The sequence below is a fragment of the Anas platyrhynchos genome, chromosome 8, assembly GCF_047663525.1.
Source record: "Anas platyrhynchos isolate ZD024472 breed Pekin duck chromosome 8, IASCAAS_PekinDuck_T2T, whole genome shotgun sequence".
In the NCBI taxonomy this organism is placed as follows: domain Eukaryota; kingdom Metazoa; phylum Chordata; class Aves; order Anseriformes; family Anatidae; genus Anas; species Anas platyrhynchos.
Window position 1 is genome coordinate 33,184,002 of NC_092594.1, and position 18,587 is coordinate 33,202,588.

Sequence of the window (18,587 nt, forward strand, 5' to 3'; positions counted from 1 at the left end):
ATTACTGGGATTCAAGGTTATATGTAGTATTTGTTACAAGCATTTTCAACTTCTGCTTTAAAGCCAGTTTTGTATCTGTATGTAAATACTCCTGTTTTTTGAACTCTTTCTATTGACCCGTAAGATAGGATAGTATCTATAGCCTCATAAAGTCTTTGCTAACCATTTTCTGTTTTGCAAAGCAGATTTTTTTAATTTTTTTTTTTTTAAGCACGATATTCTGACTACTTGGAAGGCTCATAGGCCTCCCAGAGCTCTTACAAGTTTGTTTTTGAACTCAAGACGGGTATATTGTGAGCTTTTAATAGAGCTTAAAAAGCTAGCAGAGATAAAAAATGTGGTTGTTGTGGTCACAACTGAAATACACGACGGTACCGTTGTTGAGTGACTTACTAGCTACCTTGTCCTGTCTTCCGTTCTGTTGGTGTTGTCAGTGTCCTCTGCAAAGTCAGCCATGCTATAGGCAGGGCAAACATCTCTGGTAGGGTGTTGAGAGGGAACTGAGAACACTTGCTTCTCTAAACTGACTTTCACAAACTTGTTTGTTGGACTTGGAATTCTAATTAAATTAACAATATAGCAAAAATACAAAGATAAGAAAGCCTGCTCTGGACAGCTTTCTCTTTCCGTCCCCCAGTAAAACTATTCTGGAAAGACAAAGCCTGTCAAGTCTTTGCTGTTGCCTCTGTCTTTTTCCTTGTTTGCCTGCCTTTGTTACAGTTCATCTTCTGCAGAGGTCCTTATTGCGGTGTTCTTATTTGAGAAATACATTAGAATTTTTCTGTTGTGATTCTTCAAAGGGTGATGGCATTTTTGTATCCCATCTTATTTGAAAGAACTAGTTTACATTAGGCTGGAACTACTTCTTGGCATTGACAAATTTTGAATACAAATGCGTTAGTGGTGTGCATGACTTCTAATTTGTAGAACACGGGAACAACATAAAAAATCCCTCAGCACTAGCAGATCTGTAAGGAAAATAAAGCTTGTAACTGTTTATCTTTTAATTGTTTTATATTTTGTTATTGCCCTCTAGTTTACCCCCTCCCAAATGGGGATGTCCATGAAGGGAATTACTCTGCAGGACTCCTAGCGTGAGATGTCTTTACTTAATCCCTGGCTAGTGTGCAGACCCATAGTGTGCAGCTAGGATAGCTGTGTGTTATTGGGTGTCATGCTGGTCCTGCTGCAGACTGTTAATGGGGTTGGTCGGTGCGCTGCTGGACCCTGCTGTCTCCTTGCTGCGTACAAGGGTTAGCATTGGCATGAGCCCTCTGTGGCCTAGTCTTCTAACTTGTATCTCCTGAAGGGGAAATCTCAGAAAATGGATGTGGGGAAATAAGGGGAAGGAATGCCATTTTATCGATCTATGTTTTCTGCATACTGCTTATCATATATGGGATTTTTCATGGGAAGGAGTGAAATACCAAATGTGTTGCTACGGGAGCCAGCAGGCAGACCAGAAGTTTATAACTTTCCTGCTTCTGCAGGTACTTCATCTGGTAATAAAACTGTAACACAAAGTAGAGCATGCTGGACCATTTGCTGAAATAGTGGTGCAGGCTGCTAGCTGTACGGGCAATTCGTTCTTCAACAAGGGTATGGGGCACCAATTTCTTACAGCTTTAGATCTAATTTCTGTGTATTTTAAACTTGACAAGTTAGGGGGAGTGTCCCAACTTTCTTGTTTGGGAGGACTTTCCCTCCTGTCCATTAGTGCTTTTGTTAACTCGATAACACTGGGTGTTTTTATGTCTTTTTCTCTTGGAGTAGTCAAAGTGATTGCTTTATTTTCTTCTTTCCTTGTCCACATTTCAACAATGTTTTAAAATTTGTCCAGAACGGGCTGTCTAGTGCAGGGTGAAGGTTTTGGGTTTTAACGCTTGTTTACAGGCTTATTGGTATGTTCATGCAGAACTGTTGTCAAGATCTGGGTGTTAGTCTGTAGCACAGCTTAAGCTATGGCCATGAATAAATACCCCCTAACGTCAGGGTATGGCTTTGTTTCAGGGTATACATGATAATATGCGTGCATCTTAACCTCGAGTAAGAACAAGTCATTCCTCTATTGCATGCAACTCTTCCTGCTTTCGAAGAGCTGTCGATAAAGCTTTTAATTAATAAGACAGCCCATTATCATACAAAAACAAAAATAAACTATCTGCACTGACAAAGAAGGTAATGTCAAACATTTTATGGTAATGTGGAATTTTACAGGTATGAATTGCCTGTCTTCCACCACGGAAATGTTTTTCCCCCACAATTTGGTCTTTACATATTCAGACTTTAGGGGATTCTCAGCAGTCAAAACTGCACAGCTGATGGTCTCTTAAGAGTTTGAAGTGAAAAACATCATATTTTAGGTCAGTGTGAAAACATGTGAGAGTATTGAGGCTAATAAGAAAGCCTAAATACTTCATCCTGTATCTTTCCCTTTTTACCTTTACCTCCTGCCTTGAACTTGCATTGTACAATTTTTCAGGCCAGGAGTGCTTTAATACTTGTTTAGAAGTTTGATTTGCATTTAAAATATTATATAAATAAATGTTAAATATGTTTACATAGCGAGGCTGTGTGAAGTCAGTAGTAATCGATTTCAAGAATTCTCTCCCTTTCTTTCCTTTAATTAGAGATGTGGTTACCCAGTGGGAGTTTGTTCAGGTCTTTACTCCATTTATCAGTTTAAATGTGGGGAACGTGTTATATGTACAAGTGTGCTTTGAATTTTACATTAAAAAGGAAAGTAAATTTGCAAGTAAAAAAACCAGAAAAGTAATTATTCTCATGGCAATGATATTTTGCCCTTGTTGGTATTTATGCAATGAAATGTAATAAATCAAACCCAGTGCAGAGGACGCAAATCACTGCAGCTGTAAAGGAACAAGGGCAGCCAGGAGTAACCAGTTCGAAATTTAGCAGTTTAAAGGCTATCCTGTATTTAAGAACAGGTTTATTTTGTACAGTCCTTCACCGAGATGCTCTGAGATGAGCTATGTTGTAATTGGCAAAGCTTCTGTTTGAGGAGTGAGAAGTCCAGTCGTGCACTTGGGTATGGTTTTGTCCATCCTTAATTGAAATCTCCGAATACGGAAACATAAGGCAGTCTTCAGAAAACTAAATTCTCCTTTATATTTTCTGAAGAAACTTTAATTAGTGTCATTTTAGGAGATATTTTTTTCCAATTATAAGTCATGAAATGCTCTGCTGTGTGCTGACTATACCCACACTGAAAATGTGCAGCAATTTGCAGTTACTGATTTAGCTGCAAATAGAAGACAAATCTGCTCAGCTGTTTGCCTGTGTTTATACATTGCAGGCAAGGCAACATTTTAGCAGCCACTTGGCAGTCAAAACCATATTGCTGTTATCTTTTTTTTTTCCCCAAAAAAAAACCTCTAATTATATATTTGATTTTTTATTTGTTTGTTTTTCTCTCCAGGGTGTCGATTCAGCATTTGTTCCTACTGTTCATGATTTTGATAAGAAACTTACGGAGTCAGATGCTTACTTACAGATCTTGATAGACCAATTGAAGGTAAGTTACGGTGCATTTACTGTATTGTGAGTGTGGTTGTCAGTGTGGATTTCAAGGTCTGCCTGAAAGGAAGCTCAGCAGGGGGAGAAAGCCATGTTTTATGCTTCGCACGTGTTCTGGTAAATATGGGAGGCAGAGGCCTCATCTGGCTGAGCTGAATGAGAGCTGGAGGAAACATACCTTTACAATATGTCAAGTCTGATGTTAGAACTTTCTCTTTCTTGCTATCTTAGGATGTTACATGAAGTGTTAACTACTTCTGAAATAAACATTTTTACTAGAATAAGAAAATTAAAAGTTTTAATAGGCTAAAAGCTGAATGAGCTGAAAATAGTATTCTCTGTTTCTCTTGGACTGAATCTTGTGATTATTGAAATAGAGTTAGAAAATCAAAATGAATCAAACTGATTTTATAGAATGATTTACAATGGCTGAAGTACTTTGTATATGTAACAGCATGGAAATGTCAGATTACTGAAGTTTAATTTTTAAACAAATCATTGTCTTGCTCATAGCATTTTAGAATTTATCTTGAAGAAAGTTTTTGTCAAGTAGTACACAACTGCACTTGCAGACAGTTTCAGACTTTGTTGCAACAGTGATAGAAAAACTGTTCTTTGTCCTTGAGTAAAAACATTCTGTAGAAGTTTTGTATGAATACTGTCCTTTTCCACTTCGTGCGTGCATTTTAAGTGTTGGTGGGGAGGTGAGGGATGATAAGGTCATATCTCACAGAACTCACCTTGTTGAGAAAAACAAAGTTTTTGCTGCTGGTTAGGACACTTTTTCCCATGACTAAGCAGGTTAAAATTGCTCGTGGGATTGCTTCAGTTCTGCTGGTTTGGATTTTTTTTCCCTCTGATACAATGGACAAGTACTGTATGTGGGATATTCAGCAAAAATTCAGATGCAGGGGAGGGTGGAGGAGGGAAGAGCACAACAGAAATGGAGGTGGGCAAAGAGGTGCAAGCAAAATTCAAAGCTAAACTGCCAAGACTTGATTTGGGAATTATCTTTAACTCCTTTTTCAAGGCCACCTAGCAGGAATATACAACAGGAGCATGCCTCACTGAAGGGAGGTATTTAAATCTAATGCCTTTAAATTTTATTTCAGAACAACTGGGGGGAGGGAGTATAGGAATTGAATTAATAATGTAAGAAAAGCAAATTTGAGGATGTTCAGAGACCACGGGGAGAGAAAAGAAGTAGAAATGAGCCCTCAAGAGAAAGGGGAGCAAAGAAGCAACTAAGTTATAGGCAGGCAATTGAGAGAAGAACTCGTTTACCACTCAAAAGTGCAGCCTCATTTCTGAGCAAGGGTGGATACGATGAACTTCTGAGCATTACCCTTGATCATATTTTTTCCTTGAACAGCGTAATGGTTATTTGTATCTTCACCTTAGCATGCTCTCAAAAGCAATTTTAAGCTGTTTCAGCTCAGTCTGTATTAAATACACACGCAAGGTTTCGAGTAAGGATTTGCTTCATTTTATTTAGCTGCTTCTAGTATTCCACTTTTAGTAAAATAAATTAAGTTAATGCTGTGGAATCATTTTCAAAAGAAGGGCTTACAAATCTGAAATGATTTGAATCACATACCTGAGTTAGAAGGTTCCTGGAAGTGTTGATAAGGATTGAAGCTGTTTTGGTGAGCACATTGTCAGCCACAAAGATCTTTGCAGAAATAAAAGAAAGGCAGTTCAATGTGTTCTGATGAGTGTCACCTTTGTCACTTAACCTTACTTTTTTTTGAAACCGTGGTAGAACTGTGACAGTTTGTCCTGTGTGGGACTAGCCTCAGGAGCTGGGACTTTGTCTCTTGCAGGATGCGATGATGTAAGAAATGAGTTACAAGCTTGTTACGTTATAAATGCTATATGAAACAGTAAGCAAAAACTGCTTTGAGTCATAAAACCAAGATCGTATAACTATTAAATGCATTTTGTTTTGAAATTTCAGTGATTCTGGCTAATAGTGTATGGCAAGAAAACAGTATTTTCACAAGAATCTCTTGTTTTCAGGGCTTTGATGAAAAGCTACAGAACTGCAAAGATGACGAACAGAGAAAAGCAAGTACATTTTGTCTTAAATATTGCTTATTTTGCTTGCTCTTGTATGTTTTTTCTTTTTTTTTTTTTTTTTTTTTTGCATCACTGGACTGGATACCTAAATATTCTTGTCTATTTTCAGATTCCTCAAGTTGTCAAAATCATTAAAAGCAATTTGAATAGCATAACATTATAACCTGTGTTGTAAATAGTGAATAGGCGGCAAACTGAATTTTTTTAGTAATACTGGGTGTCATGCTTATAACATTTAAAAAAAATTATTCTGTAGGAAATTTCTCCTCTGTTGTCCAACTGTAAAACGTTTTAACTTAAGATTTAAAAAAAATCACAAATTTATTTTTAACCGTTTTCAAGGATTAACGTTGAATGTGTTTGTAGGAATAGCAAACCTGTTCTAAGGTTTCCTAGCACCAGGAATCGTATATTTCATATGTCTGCATCCTGCCTAGTTCTGTGACTAGCATGCTACCTGTTGGAAGTCTGAGAATACCAGATTTCATTTACCTTAGGTGAGGATGCCCAAAAATTTAATTTGCTGCCTGGAGAGCATAACCTTTTTAGTGAGGTTGTAATTCACTTAACTGCTCTGTATGTGTGTATTTATTTTTTTTGTATCCCCTCCCATTTCAAAATCAAGTTTGTACATCAGAATTCAACTATTGTGCTTAAGAAAGGTTAGCACATACCTTTGCTAGTGTGGGTTTGGCATAAAGTTGCATGCTAGTTTTTGCACATTTTATACACACATCTGTGTGGTGTGGAGGAAGGATTTCTTTTTAAAGGAGTTATTGCTGGAGAGGTTGTTTGTTTTTTTTTCAGTAAATGTAGTAATTTTAATATCATAAAGTAGATCCTAGTTATTCCTCCCCCATTTTGCTTGTGGAAAACAAGCTGATTTTTCTCTTGTTGTTTGGTTTACTTTTTTTAAAAGCTTGGTCCTTTCTGGAACTAGTTTACTGTAAAACAGCTGTGACCTTTGATGTGTTATGCATCTTGTTTGATGCATTATCATGGCATCTGAGGGACTTTACAACCAGAGGTCTCTCTGGATTTCTGTAGTATGCACAGCCTTGAAGAACAACTTTGAAGTACAGGTGTTCTCTGTGTAAGTGTGTTTAATCCTTAGACAACTGATCAAAAGAGCAAGATCTAAAACGTCTGTATTTTTCCTTCCATCCTTCTTACTGGGAAGAATTCTCCTTCAATTTTGACCTCTCTCCAGATGCTACTTTGCAGATCAGGCAGGTTTTTTTGTTTTGGTTTGTTTTTTCCCTGTGACAGCGTGCCTAATCTGTAGAGACTTCCTGCATGAAGTGCTGATTTCTTTCTTCGTCTCTGCAAGGTGTCTATGGAACAGAAAGGTTGACTTTGTAGAAGGGGAGAGGCTGATTTCGAAGAGGTCAGCTTCCCTGCATTTTAAATCTTTCAGTGTTGCTATTACTATAGATTCCACTTATTCTCTGTTAAAAATGAAAGAGACCTGGCAGAGCACTTCTATGATCATGTCTCTTCCTGAACTGAGGCAGCTAAGAGGCTTTTTGCTACCATATTTAGCAGTTTTTCTGTTTGTTTATGTAAACATGGTTCAGCTCTCAGGCTGAGTGCTGGTCTAACCTGCAGGATACTGCCATCCAACCCATAATCTTTTCATCTGAGGAAACAAGATTTGGATATTATTTGTGTGGTGTGCGTTTCCCAAGTAGCGGTGTGCTGTTTGCTGCAGCTGTTCTTGGCTGGGCATTGAAAACCTGAGCTCTTGTTTTTGTGAGAGCACTGGACAGAACGAGACATATTTTGTCTTTTGAAGATGATGATACAGGATGGGGTATGGGTGTTAGAGATGCATCAGGTTCTCTTGGATATTTTCTTTCTCAGACATGGCAATCTGTTGGACTTTGGAAGAAGATATAGACTTGAGGAATTGTGAAGACTTTGAGAAAATTGGGGGAGAAATGTAGCCTGATCAAGCTCTTTGGCTCACATTGAGTAGGTTTTGTGAAGTAAATCCAAGGCTGAACTCAGGGATTTAGGTTGCGCTTCCCCAATTCTGCCCGTGAGTCAGCCGCTTCTTTTTGTTAGACAGGCTGATCCAACTCTGTAGCCACGTGGTTATTGAATTAGGCAAAAATCTTGATCAAAGAAATAAAATTAGCTTTCTATTGGACCACCAGTGGCTTCATAAAAAATGAGATGTCAAGGAGGTAGGTGCAAATAGCAGTAAGTAGATGGAGCAGTTTCAGTGGCAGCCTGCAATTAGATTAGATCCAGCTTGTGGCTGCATTCTGCAAATGTAAATTGATTTGGAAGAAGATTGTTTTCCTTATCCTTTTTTGCAAGGGACACAGATTTAAGAAAATAACCCATTTCTGCAGGAAATTGATATTTAATTTGAGAAGGTGTGTATTTATTACCTAAAACTAGGGAAACTGTCTTATTTATATTTTGTCTTAATTGGTATTCAAAGAACAGGGATGTTGAAGAGAAAGTTGAGGTACCTCGTAGTAGCAAATGGTTTTCTTTACTTTTATTTTTGTCTTTTTTTTTTTCTATCTTCAACGTACGCCTTCTTTTACCTGTTTATGATTTTACTTCCAGTTTAGTATTTTCCAAATGACCTATGTTTATTGCAAGTTTAAACAAACGAGAGTCTAAGCACAGCCTTTGCAGCACAGTGGCCATGCTCATACCCAGCAGTGGGGTTCTGTATGGTCACGGAGAAGAGGTACGAGCGTTCTGCAGGTGTCTCCTCCAAACCAACTGCAATTTTATGGCTGCTTGCTTCACCAGTCTGGAATAACACTTTGTTCGTGGAAATACAGAGACTTCCACATCAGTTCTTGCTTAGCCCTAAAGATTAGGGCTGGTGTCCTTTAGAAGGGTTTTCATAGGGACTGAGCTTGTCTGCCTTCCCTGCATTGTTCTCATAATTGTGTGCACGTATCAAAAAGACAATGCTCTGATTCCATGTGTTGTGTTCTTGCAGTATAGCTCTGGGGCACAAATGTGGAAAAAGAAATTGGATTAATGCATAATGGTACTATTTAGGTTGGCCTCCTCATAAAAACTTCATTTTGGTAGTGGAGAAAAATTATGATTGCATAGTTTGTGGTTAGGCCTTGGTGAGCAGATGACCTCTGAGTTTTATCCCACCTTGGATCTTCTGTGTGACCTCAGAGGAGTTACCACGTTTGTACCTGTGTGTAAAAATAGCAATGTCTTCATTAGTCTGGTGTTGGGGAGATTAAAGATGGACTGGGGGAAAACAGCATCACCAAACTATATTGCATGGCCTGTCATTGCTTTCAGACTTTCAAATCTGTGAAGGGAACGAGATACTAAGTTACCTGGTGTGAAAATATTAGGACTTATTGGAAAAAATAAGTAAAGAATAATCAAAGCTGTAGATGTCTGCCTACAGTTGGCTATAAAGCCTTGAGGCTGAATGATTCATTTCAGTAGTTCAGTCTTTCAGCTGACAAGAGCTGTGTGTTTGGGTATGTCACCCATTCTATTTTGTCACTCCAAGGCTCAAAACTTCACTGAACTGTTGTCATTATATTTCAAATGCTTTTTTTTAGTACATGTTCATAAAGTTTGGCCTGGGAGATGGTAGAGACATGAAAAATAATAATAAAGGAATTTGTTGCTGTTGGCATGTTCTTCTTCTTGATGCAGTTTCCTAGATCACTATGGTCCAGTCTTCCTGGGGAAAAGGAAAAGGTGGCTATTTGGCCACCTCTTGCCAGTTAATCATACACTAGGGGTTGAAGGAAATCTACAGCATCCTTATGAATAGTGTATAGAATGGAGTATAACTGATTTTTTTCCCCAGGCATTGAAGGGAAGCCATCACTGCATTTTTATCCACATAAACAGAGGCTATGAATCTACAAGAATAAATAAGATGCATGCTGCTCTCATGGTGCAGAAGTTGGCTTGCAATGCTGTGTGGGGAGAAAAAGCTCCTCTACATACTTTGATTACTGGAGAATCATAAAGACTCTGATTCAAGTCACATGAGGCATTCATATTAATCAAAACAAAGGGGTCCTGTAATTGAATTAGTACAGGATAGATGCTGAGTCCAATTTAATAATTTTGCCTTCAGCAGATAGGCACAGACATCAACAGGATGCATATGCTTCTCCGATAAGTCATGCCTTTGTGTAAAAAGGCATGCAGATGCCTTTTGCATGCCTGAAGTGTAATTCCACACAGGAAATATTTATGAACAGTGGTTCCAGATAAGGTTAAGCAGGCAGGTTTCCAGGTGCATGAACTGTAGGTTTAGAAAGATCAATAGGCGCACACTGTTATTTTTCTGCTCAAATAGTGCTTATTGCACTCGAATCACGGTAATGTCAAGTCATATTGGCTGTTGGACTGTGCTACTTTGAGTACACTGCATTAGAGTAGTGTAGTTAGAGGGAATCTTCCTACTGAATTTCATTTTTGTTGCTGTTAATGTTATGCAAAGGCGAAATGTGTAACGTCATTGCTCCAAAACTTCTAACCTTATTGTCTTCAAGCTTTAATTGTCAGCTTGATCTCCGTCTTTTAAATTACAGAAATGAAAATTATGTCTATATATAGAAATAGTCTTAATCATGTTGGTTGTTTTTTTCCTCATTTAATAATAAAATACAGTATTTATATAGTATTTAGGTCAAACTAGATGCTGGAAGTTCTTTCTTTAACCACACTGTTTGGATTTTTCTTTTACAGAAAATTGAAAGCCTCAAAGAAACCACCAGTGTAAGTTATTTAATTTTTTTAACTACTACATAGATTCTGAAAAGTCACCTTGTTTTCTTATGGAAGATTCTAAAGTTTGTTACAGAGGAGTGGAATTTTTTTTAGCTGTACAAGAGGAAGTTGGTATTTATTTTGCTTTGTTGAAGGATGAAGAATTTTCAAACTTCATAGTCAGAGCTGGAGTAAAAGAACCTTTAATTTCACTAATTCCAGGCAGAAAATGTTTGTGAGCAGTCTGTCTTTTGATCAGATTTCAACTTTACATCTTATTTCCATAGAAATTTGAAACTGAAAGAGCTGATTTTTCTTGAAGTGAAAAAAAGGGGCTATCTTTACCTTTTGGTAAATCCACTTTTTTTTTTTTCCAGTAGAAACTTCTGATAAGAAGGCACTTCTTATCACAGATACACTCTTTAGAAGAGGCACATGATAGGGACCTCTTCTTAATTCTACTAACACTGAAAACCTGCTTCCCCTTCTGATCTTTTAAAACGTTTTATTTGATATCATTGCCTGCGAGGAGGAGAATGGATGCTTTGCTCAAAGAAGGTTCCTTTCTATCATTCTGTCTGGTTTGTTCCAACCCTTCAGCTCATTTTTTTTGGACATTTACTTTGGAATGAGTGTTGAGATGTTCTTCTCTATCTGTGTTACTGGAACAGGGTCTGGTCTTCCTGCCTTTGATTTTCCTCTTGTACTTGCTGCTAGCTGAGTTTGATTGGTGGCCTTCTCATCAGCTTGGCTTATGCAGTTGAAAGCTACTTGTCTGCTCCAGGCCTCTTCCAATCCTTTCCCAGTATTTCTTCATATCTCATAAGTGATTGGGATGTCCTGTTTCTGTAACTGTTGTGGAAAATGACCACTTTGCCTTGAATTATTTTTCTTTGAGTTCTGATAAGTCAGTATCCTCCTCTCCAGTTAAAGTTTGTTATTGCTGTATTCTAGATTTTTTTAAATCTTTCTCGCCTTACCACTTATGTTGAGTTTTTTACAGGATCTGTTTCTTTCTTGAATACTTTTGAACTCTTTCCCAGCACAGATTTATCTGTCATCTTCCACTGCTGTTCTAATCTTCCTTCCTTTCTCACCTGTCCATTGCTTGAAGCAGTGCTGAATGGATTACCCAGGGCAATGGGAAAATCTCTGGACAATGTAGATTTCAAGGAGCACAGTACAAGGTCAGCTTGGGCCCCACTGGATTTTGATTTCTTTAGGCAGCTCTCAGATCAGACCAAGGCTAGCTCCCGTAGAGTACCATCCTGAGGCGTGCTCTGGTTTCTAGGGATCGATATTAGGTCCAGTAGTGTAACATCAAAGCAGCAGCCTGGTTCAGGTGCTGTATGCAGACTTATGTCTAGCATCTTAGAATCATAAAATCATAGAACAGCCCAGGTTGGAAGCTACTTCTGAAGATCTGTAGTCCAACCCTGTACTTGGAGCAGGGTCAGCTGGAGCAGGTTGCTCAGGACTTCATCCAGCTGGGTTTTGAATACCTCCAAGGACAGACTCTGCAGTCACTCTGGGCAGCCTGTTCCAGTGTTTGATCATCCCCACAGTAAAAAAGAGCCAGGTCTTTTTTTGTACTTGTCCTGAAGTGCTGTATGGGCTCAGACAGCTCTCAGGGAGTCTGCTGGAATTTAGTGGAGCTTATTAGTGCTGACTAACTGTGAGCCAGACCTTTGGTGCTTTACCCAGGACGTTGGGACAGGTCACGGCTGTGGTTCTGTCCTGTCAGTTGTGCCCAGCATGGACCAAATGCAACCAGCACGGCCCAAGGTAATTCAGTGTAGAGCCCCTGGTTTTCAGGAAGCGTGTTGCAGAAACACATCAGCCAACTCTTTTTCTCAGGAAGGCAAACTTTCTCACTTGTTCCTTTATTTTCTGTTTCCCCATTTTGTGATCCCAAATCTCTCTATATGCTGACGTTAATGTTTTCCAGTCCCTTCTTCCCCATGTGTTCAGGTCTTTCTCAGGGACTCTGCTGTTCTCCTATAACTGTTATTTTCTGTAAAGTATCAAAACTTGCACTGTCTAATCTTGTGTAGAATTTCCATGATCTTAATCCTAATTATCTTTGTTGCTTTTCCTCTTTCCCTTTCCCTCTTATCTAAAGCTTACAGAGAGAACTTGTCAAGTATATAAATGAGGGGTACCTCTAATTAAAACTAAAGCAATTAGTACTGCATAAATGCATTAGATTCACCGCTTGCTGAGGATTTGCCTTCTTGCATCTCTTTGAAAGTTTGAAGCTGACTTCTATTTCTCTCTGGCACCCTGTGTTTTTTGTGGCTTCTGGAAACTTCAATTTCCTGCTGCTCCGCTTCTGTCCCTGGCAAAAGGGGTCAGGGTGTTGGAGGTAGGGAGAGCAGGGATTCTAGAAGTGAGTGTCTGTTCAGTTTTCATCAAATATTTCCGTTAATATTCTTTGTAACTAATTAAAATACTTGTAAATAAAAAATGTTATTACATGCTGATATAATTTTTTTTCTGTTTTCTCTTATTTTTTTAGAGCATGGTAGAATCAATAAAACACTGCATTGTGTTGCTACAGATCGCTAAAGTAAGTATGCTTTAAACTAGTTTAAATTTTTATCATATGGCATTAATCTGTGTGAGAACTTTTCTTCCCCTCTGACATTTGAAATCTGAGTGCACTCTCTGTGATCCAGGGTGTATGTCCAAAAAATGGTATACGTTGATTTCTGCTACTGCTGTAATGAAGTTTCCAAAAGACTGAGTTCCACAGAAGACGGTTGTGTCAGTGTTCCTATTGACAGTTGTGCTGATGACAAAGCTTTTTTTTGTTTTTTTCATTAGAGAGAAACTTTCTTTTGCAGAGTTTCCAGACTAAGTCAGAACTTCAACAAATGTAAGGTTAGCAGAATATAAACTTAATGGAACCAACTATTTTTTCTGTTTCATTTAAGGATGTGACTAGCATAAATAGGAATAGGGAAAATGGTGATGCTATTAATCTAAACTGGTCTGTCAAGTGTTTTAATAGGACTGAAGTTCTTCACCATATTGGAACTTCTTGCAATAAGCTGTATTGTTTGAGAATGCAATATGGGTAATGTACTTAGGCTTTTCACTGTAATATTCTGTTAACTTTTGTAAATCTAGTGAGATTTGTATTCCTTTTTGTTCTTCTTCGGTCAAGTTCTGCTCATACAGGGCTTTATGTACAGTATTTAGGATATGTTAAGTAAACGATGCTAATTTATATCTTAGGAGTGAAGGAAGGCGGTGTTTTGCAAAACTTTATGCTTTTTGAGAATTTAAGACTATTAGAACACATTCTGATTTCTTCAGGAATAGGTATAGGCTCTTTTTTTGCATACTAGATTGATCTTTTTATAGCTTTCAAACACAATGCTGTTGTTTATCATCATTCTAGACACCAGATATATTTTGCAAAATTCTGAGGCTAGTGAAAACGGAAGTATTTGGAATCAGGTTCTTTTGGAGGTAGAAGTCATTATGTATTGTTGCATGTTTTTATAGAATTCAGATTTCAAATCAGTAGCTTAAAAAGATGGTTAAGTTTTGAAGGGAAAGTACATTAGTAAGTTTATACAAAGCCAAAAATATCTTTACAAGTAGTAAGGTACACAGAAATAGTTTTGTGCCACATCACTCTAGAGCTATAACAGTCTGTGGGTAAGGTATGGTGATGCCATCTGAATCTTTAACAGTAGTAACAGCAAGGGGAGCCTTGACAGCATCTAATAGCTTGCTGTTATTTAGTATTGAGTATATTTAGAAGTGTTTTAGCATAATGAAACTGGTAGATGATGCGTCGTTCTTTGGGGATTTGGAGGAGTCAGTTAGAGATGGATTGGATGGTAGCATGCTGGTTTTCTTACATGGATATATGGGACTTGCAGTATTAAGGTAGCTGTTGGACAAACCGTGCGCAACCAATTATTTGCTTATTTTTTGCTATTTCTACATAAATGCATTTGATAGTTGTTATTTCCAGAAAGGTTTAATTTCTGTGAACTATTGCACTTTTTTTTAAAGCTCTGCTGTGCAATTAGTAGCAGAACTGAAAGAGTGAAGTTACAATCTCCATTTCAGATTCTCGATCAAAGCTGGTAATAGTGGCTGAGTTAGCTTTTTTTTTTTCCCCATTGAATGTCAAATCCCATTTCTGCTATGTGTTATTGGTAAGTTTAGTGGGTTAAGAACCAATATGCTTGCTTTTCTTGTAACCATGCTAAACATATCATTTTGAAGTTGGTTAGGTGGTTTGCTGAGAATGGACAAAATTGGACTTGTGGCAATTGTAGTCATTTGTGATCAGGTTCAGTGCTTTGCTGTTCTAGCTGCCATAAACATAGGTGGAATCTGGGTCTCAGGAAAATGCCAGAACTCTCAATTTCTTTAACATTGAATCAGACTTTGAAGTTCTTCCTTCGGTACTAGTAATTTAATATTACCAGTGTAAATCGACAGGTTTGTAAATTTTGATTTTTTTTTGCTAAGGAATAATCATATCTAAAGATCTTGAGGAGCTAGTGAAGATGAGGTGCTTTAAATGAGAGGTTTATGCAAAGCTAATTGGAAAAGTTGATTCACATATAGTGGAAAAACTACCCTCTATGAATCTTCCCACTATTTCAATAACCTCTTCTGCTTTATCTCTTCATCTTATTCCTGTCTCTCTCTTAGGCAAATGTACATGTTTGACTACCTGGCATTTCTGTCCCATCCCTTTCCACCCTCCCCTACCTGTGTTGGTACCTGATTTCGTGCTGCTGTAGGTAATTAAATATACACTGCTTTTCCTTCCTCCTTCCCTCCCTCCCTCCCTCCCTCCCTCCCTAACTCCCTCCCTCCCTCCTGCTGACTTACACTACTGAAATTAAATCATAATATTAACACATACATACATACCCCTGCCTTTTTACTTCTACAGTGCATTTCTCATTAGGAGACAGACTTCGTAATTACCTTTTTTTTTTAAATGCCCTTGTATTGAGTATTTTTTAGAGATGCTCAAAACCTGCCTGGCTGCCATCCTGTGCAACATGCGCTGGGGGACCCTGCTAGGCAAGGGTTTTGGACCAGAAGGTCTCCAGAGGTCCCTTCCAACCTCAACCATTCTGTGATATATTATTTGGATTATTTTGGTATAGAATATACTACTTTGGTGTGCTGAGGCAAACAGGTTTACTTATTGTGTGTTGCTGAGCTGTTTCACAGATGAAAACGGTCTGTGTTAGGTTTTGGGCACTTAAGTCTTCCTTAAACTCTCTGGTGAATGTAGGGTGTAATCGTGCCACTTGTGTTTGAGGTGACCCAAGGCATTTTGAAAATAACGAAGCAAATACCACATGTGCATGTATTACAACATTCTCACGTCCCAAAAAGCAACCCAGCCACACGGAGAGGAGGGGCGGGCTCAGTGGTTGGCGTATGTGAGGCCCCGTGTGTGGTGTGTGACAGCTCCAGGTGCCCGGCACGCTGCTACCCACCTGTACGTGTACATGTTTTATGAAGCAGCTCTTATAGTTGAGATATTTAGCTTTACGTCTTTGCCTTCCCTTATTTAGTCCTTCATCTCTGGTCTCTTACCTGCCTGCCTCTGGCGTTCCTCCTCTCAGCACCTCATCCACATGCCATGTCGCTGAGATAGGACAGCGAGCAGCGGTGCGAATGAGGCTGCTCTGTCCTGGTTTCTCAGGTCTTAGAGGTGATAGCATAACGTGGAAACTTGGTGTGTTGGGGGGGGGGGAAAAGTCAATATATTTGGACTATGCTGGTGGTTTTCCTTCTTTGTTTGTAAGCTGACAGCCCGATGGAACTCATGGAACTCACTGCCCTTAGTGTGTTGTTTTTTTTTTTTTTATCATGTCAGCCTTGCATAAGAAATGCCAACTAGCAGACATGAAATTTAAGCAGCATTTTTGCCAAGTGCATAAGCTTAAGGGTGTATAAAGTGTTAAAGCATAATTACGTGCTAACTTTGTTAATACTACCTACAGCTTTTTTTTTTTTTTTTTTTAAATTGTTGATCCTCTTCATAATGTTAACAACTGGAAGCCTGGGGAAATAAGGTTTACAGAAAATAAAATTATGAACTGATAATACAGGCTAATATGAACTTAACAGTGGAAGTGAAGAGTTTTGGCCTGGTGTTTAGGAAATTTAAAATGTAACACTTGCTGGTATACTGTTAAACCTGTGCTAACTCTAGTTTGGTATTACTTTTGCCTGTTGCTAGTGTGATTTCCCTGATGACAGTTTACTCCATGTGTTGCCTGCTCTTTTGCATATGCTTCTAGGCAGAAGCAAACAAACAAAAACACATGCTAGACTGTAGATAAAAAAAAAAAAAAAGGTTTAAAAATCTAATAGGTATGAGAGCAGAAGTTCAAAACATTTTATTTATAAAGGCATTTTTGCCTTTTGAAAGCAAAAAATGGTTCTGAAAACTTGTCCTGTATGCTAATCGTTGTTCTTCAGAAACCAAGACCATCGTATCTTTCAGTTTTCGGGGACTCACCAGTGCTATGGACCATGTTTCGGGGGACTCTTAGTTGTTTGGGAATGACCTGCATTATAAAATGTGACTCTATTAAGCAGTGTAGAAGGAATATTTTAGAAATTATTTGAGCTTGGTTGAAGATCCTGAGAAAACACTAATCTGCAGAGGTACAGTGATAATGTACAGAGCTATTTCTTCTAAACTGAGTTACTCTATCACCTGATGAGGAACACTAACATTTAATGGCTGAAAATGTAAACGTTCCTGGGAGAAGCTTGCTGTTAGAGCTGTCACATAACACAGAACTGATAAGTCGTACAAGATTGATATGTTGATATTCTTAACATTTTTTCCTTAAGGACCAAAATAATGAGGAGAAGCACGCAGATGGACTTATAGTAAGTTTAAATCTAATCTTTATCTCCCTTTATTTCTGCAGAACATGTGAACAGAGACCTGAATTTCCACTCATTTTACAACATACTTCTTCCTTTCTCTAATACACTGCTTCAAGTGTCTCATTAAAATTATTGTTGAGTCATTAGCTGCTGAGGTTGCCTAACACCCTTGCCATTAGAAAATATAACGATCAGTTTTATGCCGAGTGTCTTAAATGGCAGTGTTATGACTGAACACCTAGATAAGAATCTGCCATATAAACAGAGGAAAAGGAAATTACTGGGATATAAATAGTCCAGTGTTCCATCGGAATATCTTTGTATGAAATAGATGAGCTATCTGTGTGCTTCAAGTAGTTTGTCTTCTCTGCAGTGCTGCTGCTCGTTTGGCCCAGCTGTATTCTGTCTGTTAAAGCCATGGCTCTTTAATCCAACTTCTGCATTCTCAGTGTAACTTCTGTTCTCTTCGGTTTCAGTCACATGTGACTTCTTTTTCTTTGTTCTCTATTTGTCACTTGAGTACATTTCAGATGCTTTTAATAGGAGATCGGTTCTGTAAAACAACAGAAAATTATGGCTTGTTTTCATTACAGCTGACAGTAATTCCCAAGCTTTATTTGTCTTTTGATTATATACGGCTTTACTGGTATGGTGTTCTGATGTGAACTTTGGAGTAAAGATGCAGATAAGATGCTTGTTGTAAAATACACAGCTACCCTGTGTCACATAATTTAGGTCTTTGTGTAACAGGGCAGGTTCTGTTGCATGCCCCGGAGAAGAGAGGTCACGCAGGTCTGGCTACAGCAGTTTCCTGCGGTAGGAATGATGTGGACAGAAGATCTGCAACTTGGAAATTTCATACAGTTACTACAACTCAACATAGTCTGAATTTGATTAGCCACCATTCTAATTGTCGGTGGGCTGGCTTATGCTGAAAAAATACATGGACTGATGTAGCAGGGGTTGTGAAGGCTGAAATTTTGATGCTGTTGAGATCAATGTCAGCTTGAGTGTAAAGGTCAGGATTTCATTTTAAACTGAGGCAGGAATGTTCGATGCCATGGTGGAATTAGTCTTGTTCTCTTTGGGTGGCTGTTTTTAAATTGTCATTAAAATCAGAGAATAATACTTTAAGATCTGCCTTCATTTGTTTCTAAACCATGGAGGCATGCCCTAAAACACCTAAGGAGAAACTCCAGTTCGTGTTGCGGAGTGGAGAATTATTTAAGAATAAGGTTACAATCCTACATACAAAGTCAAAGATGAGGTTACTTCAATTTTATTTTATTTTTTTATCACACCAGTGTCCAATATCATCTATGTTATTAGTTTCCCTG

General features: G+C 38.3%; 1 protein-coding gene across 4 annotated transcripts in view; it reads left to right on the forward strand.

The window, feature by feature from the left end:
- Positions 1-18,587, forward strand: part of OSBPL9 (oxysterol binding protein like 9) — a 60,843-nt gene that overhangs the window by 31,082 nt on the left and 11,174 nt on the right. For 2 of the 4 annotated variants that reach the window (XM_072042017.1, XM_072042019.1), the window contains 5 exons: positions 3,440-3,535; positions 5,557-5,604; positions 10,330-10,359; positions 12,869-12,919; positions 17,212-17,250. In XM_072042017.1, coding sequence (XP_071898118.1) covers positions 3,440-3,535; positions 5,557-5,604; positions 10,330-10,359; positions 12,869-12,919; positions 17,212-17,250 — 264 coding nt within the window. Of the gene's footprint in view, positions 1-3,439; positions 3,536-5,556; positions 5,609-10,329; positions 10,360-12,868; positions 12,920-17,211; positions 17,251-18,587 lie in introns of all 4 variants that reach the window. The other 2 variants (XM_072042020.1, XM_072042018.1) reach the window with 2 other exon arrangements.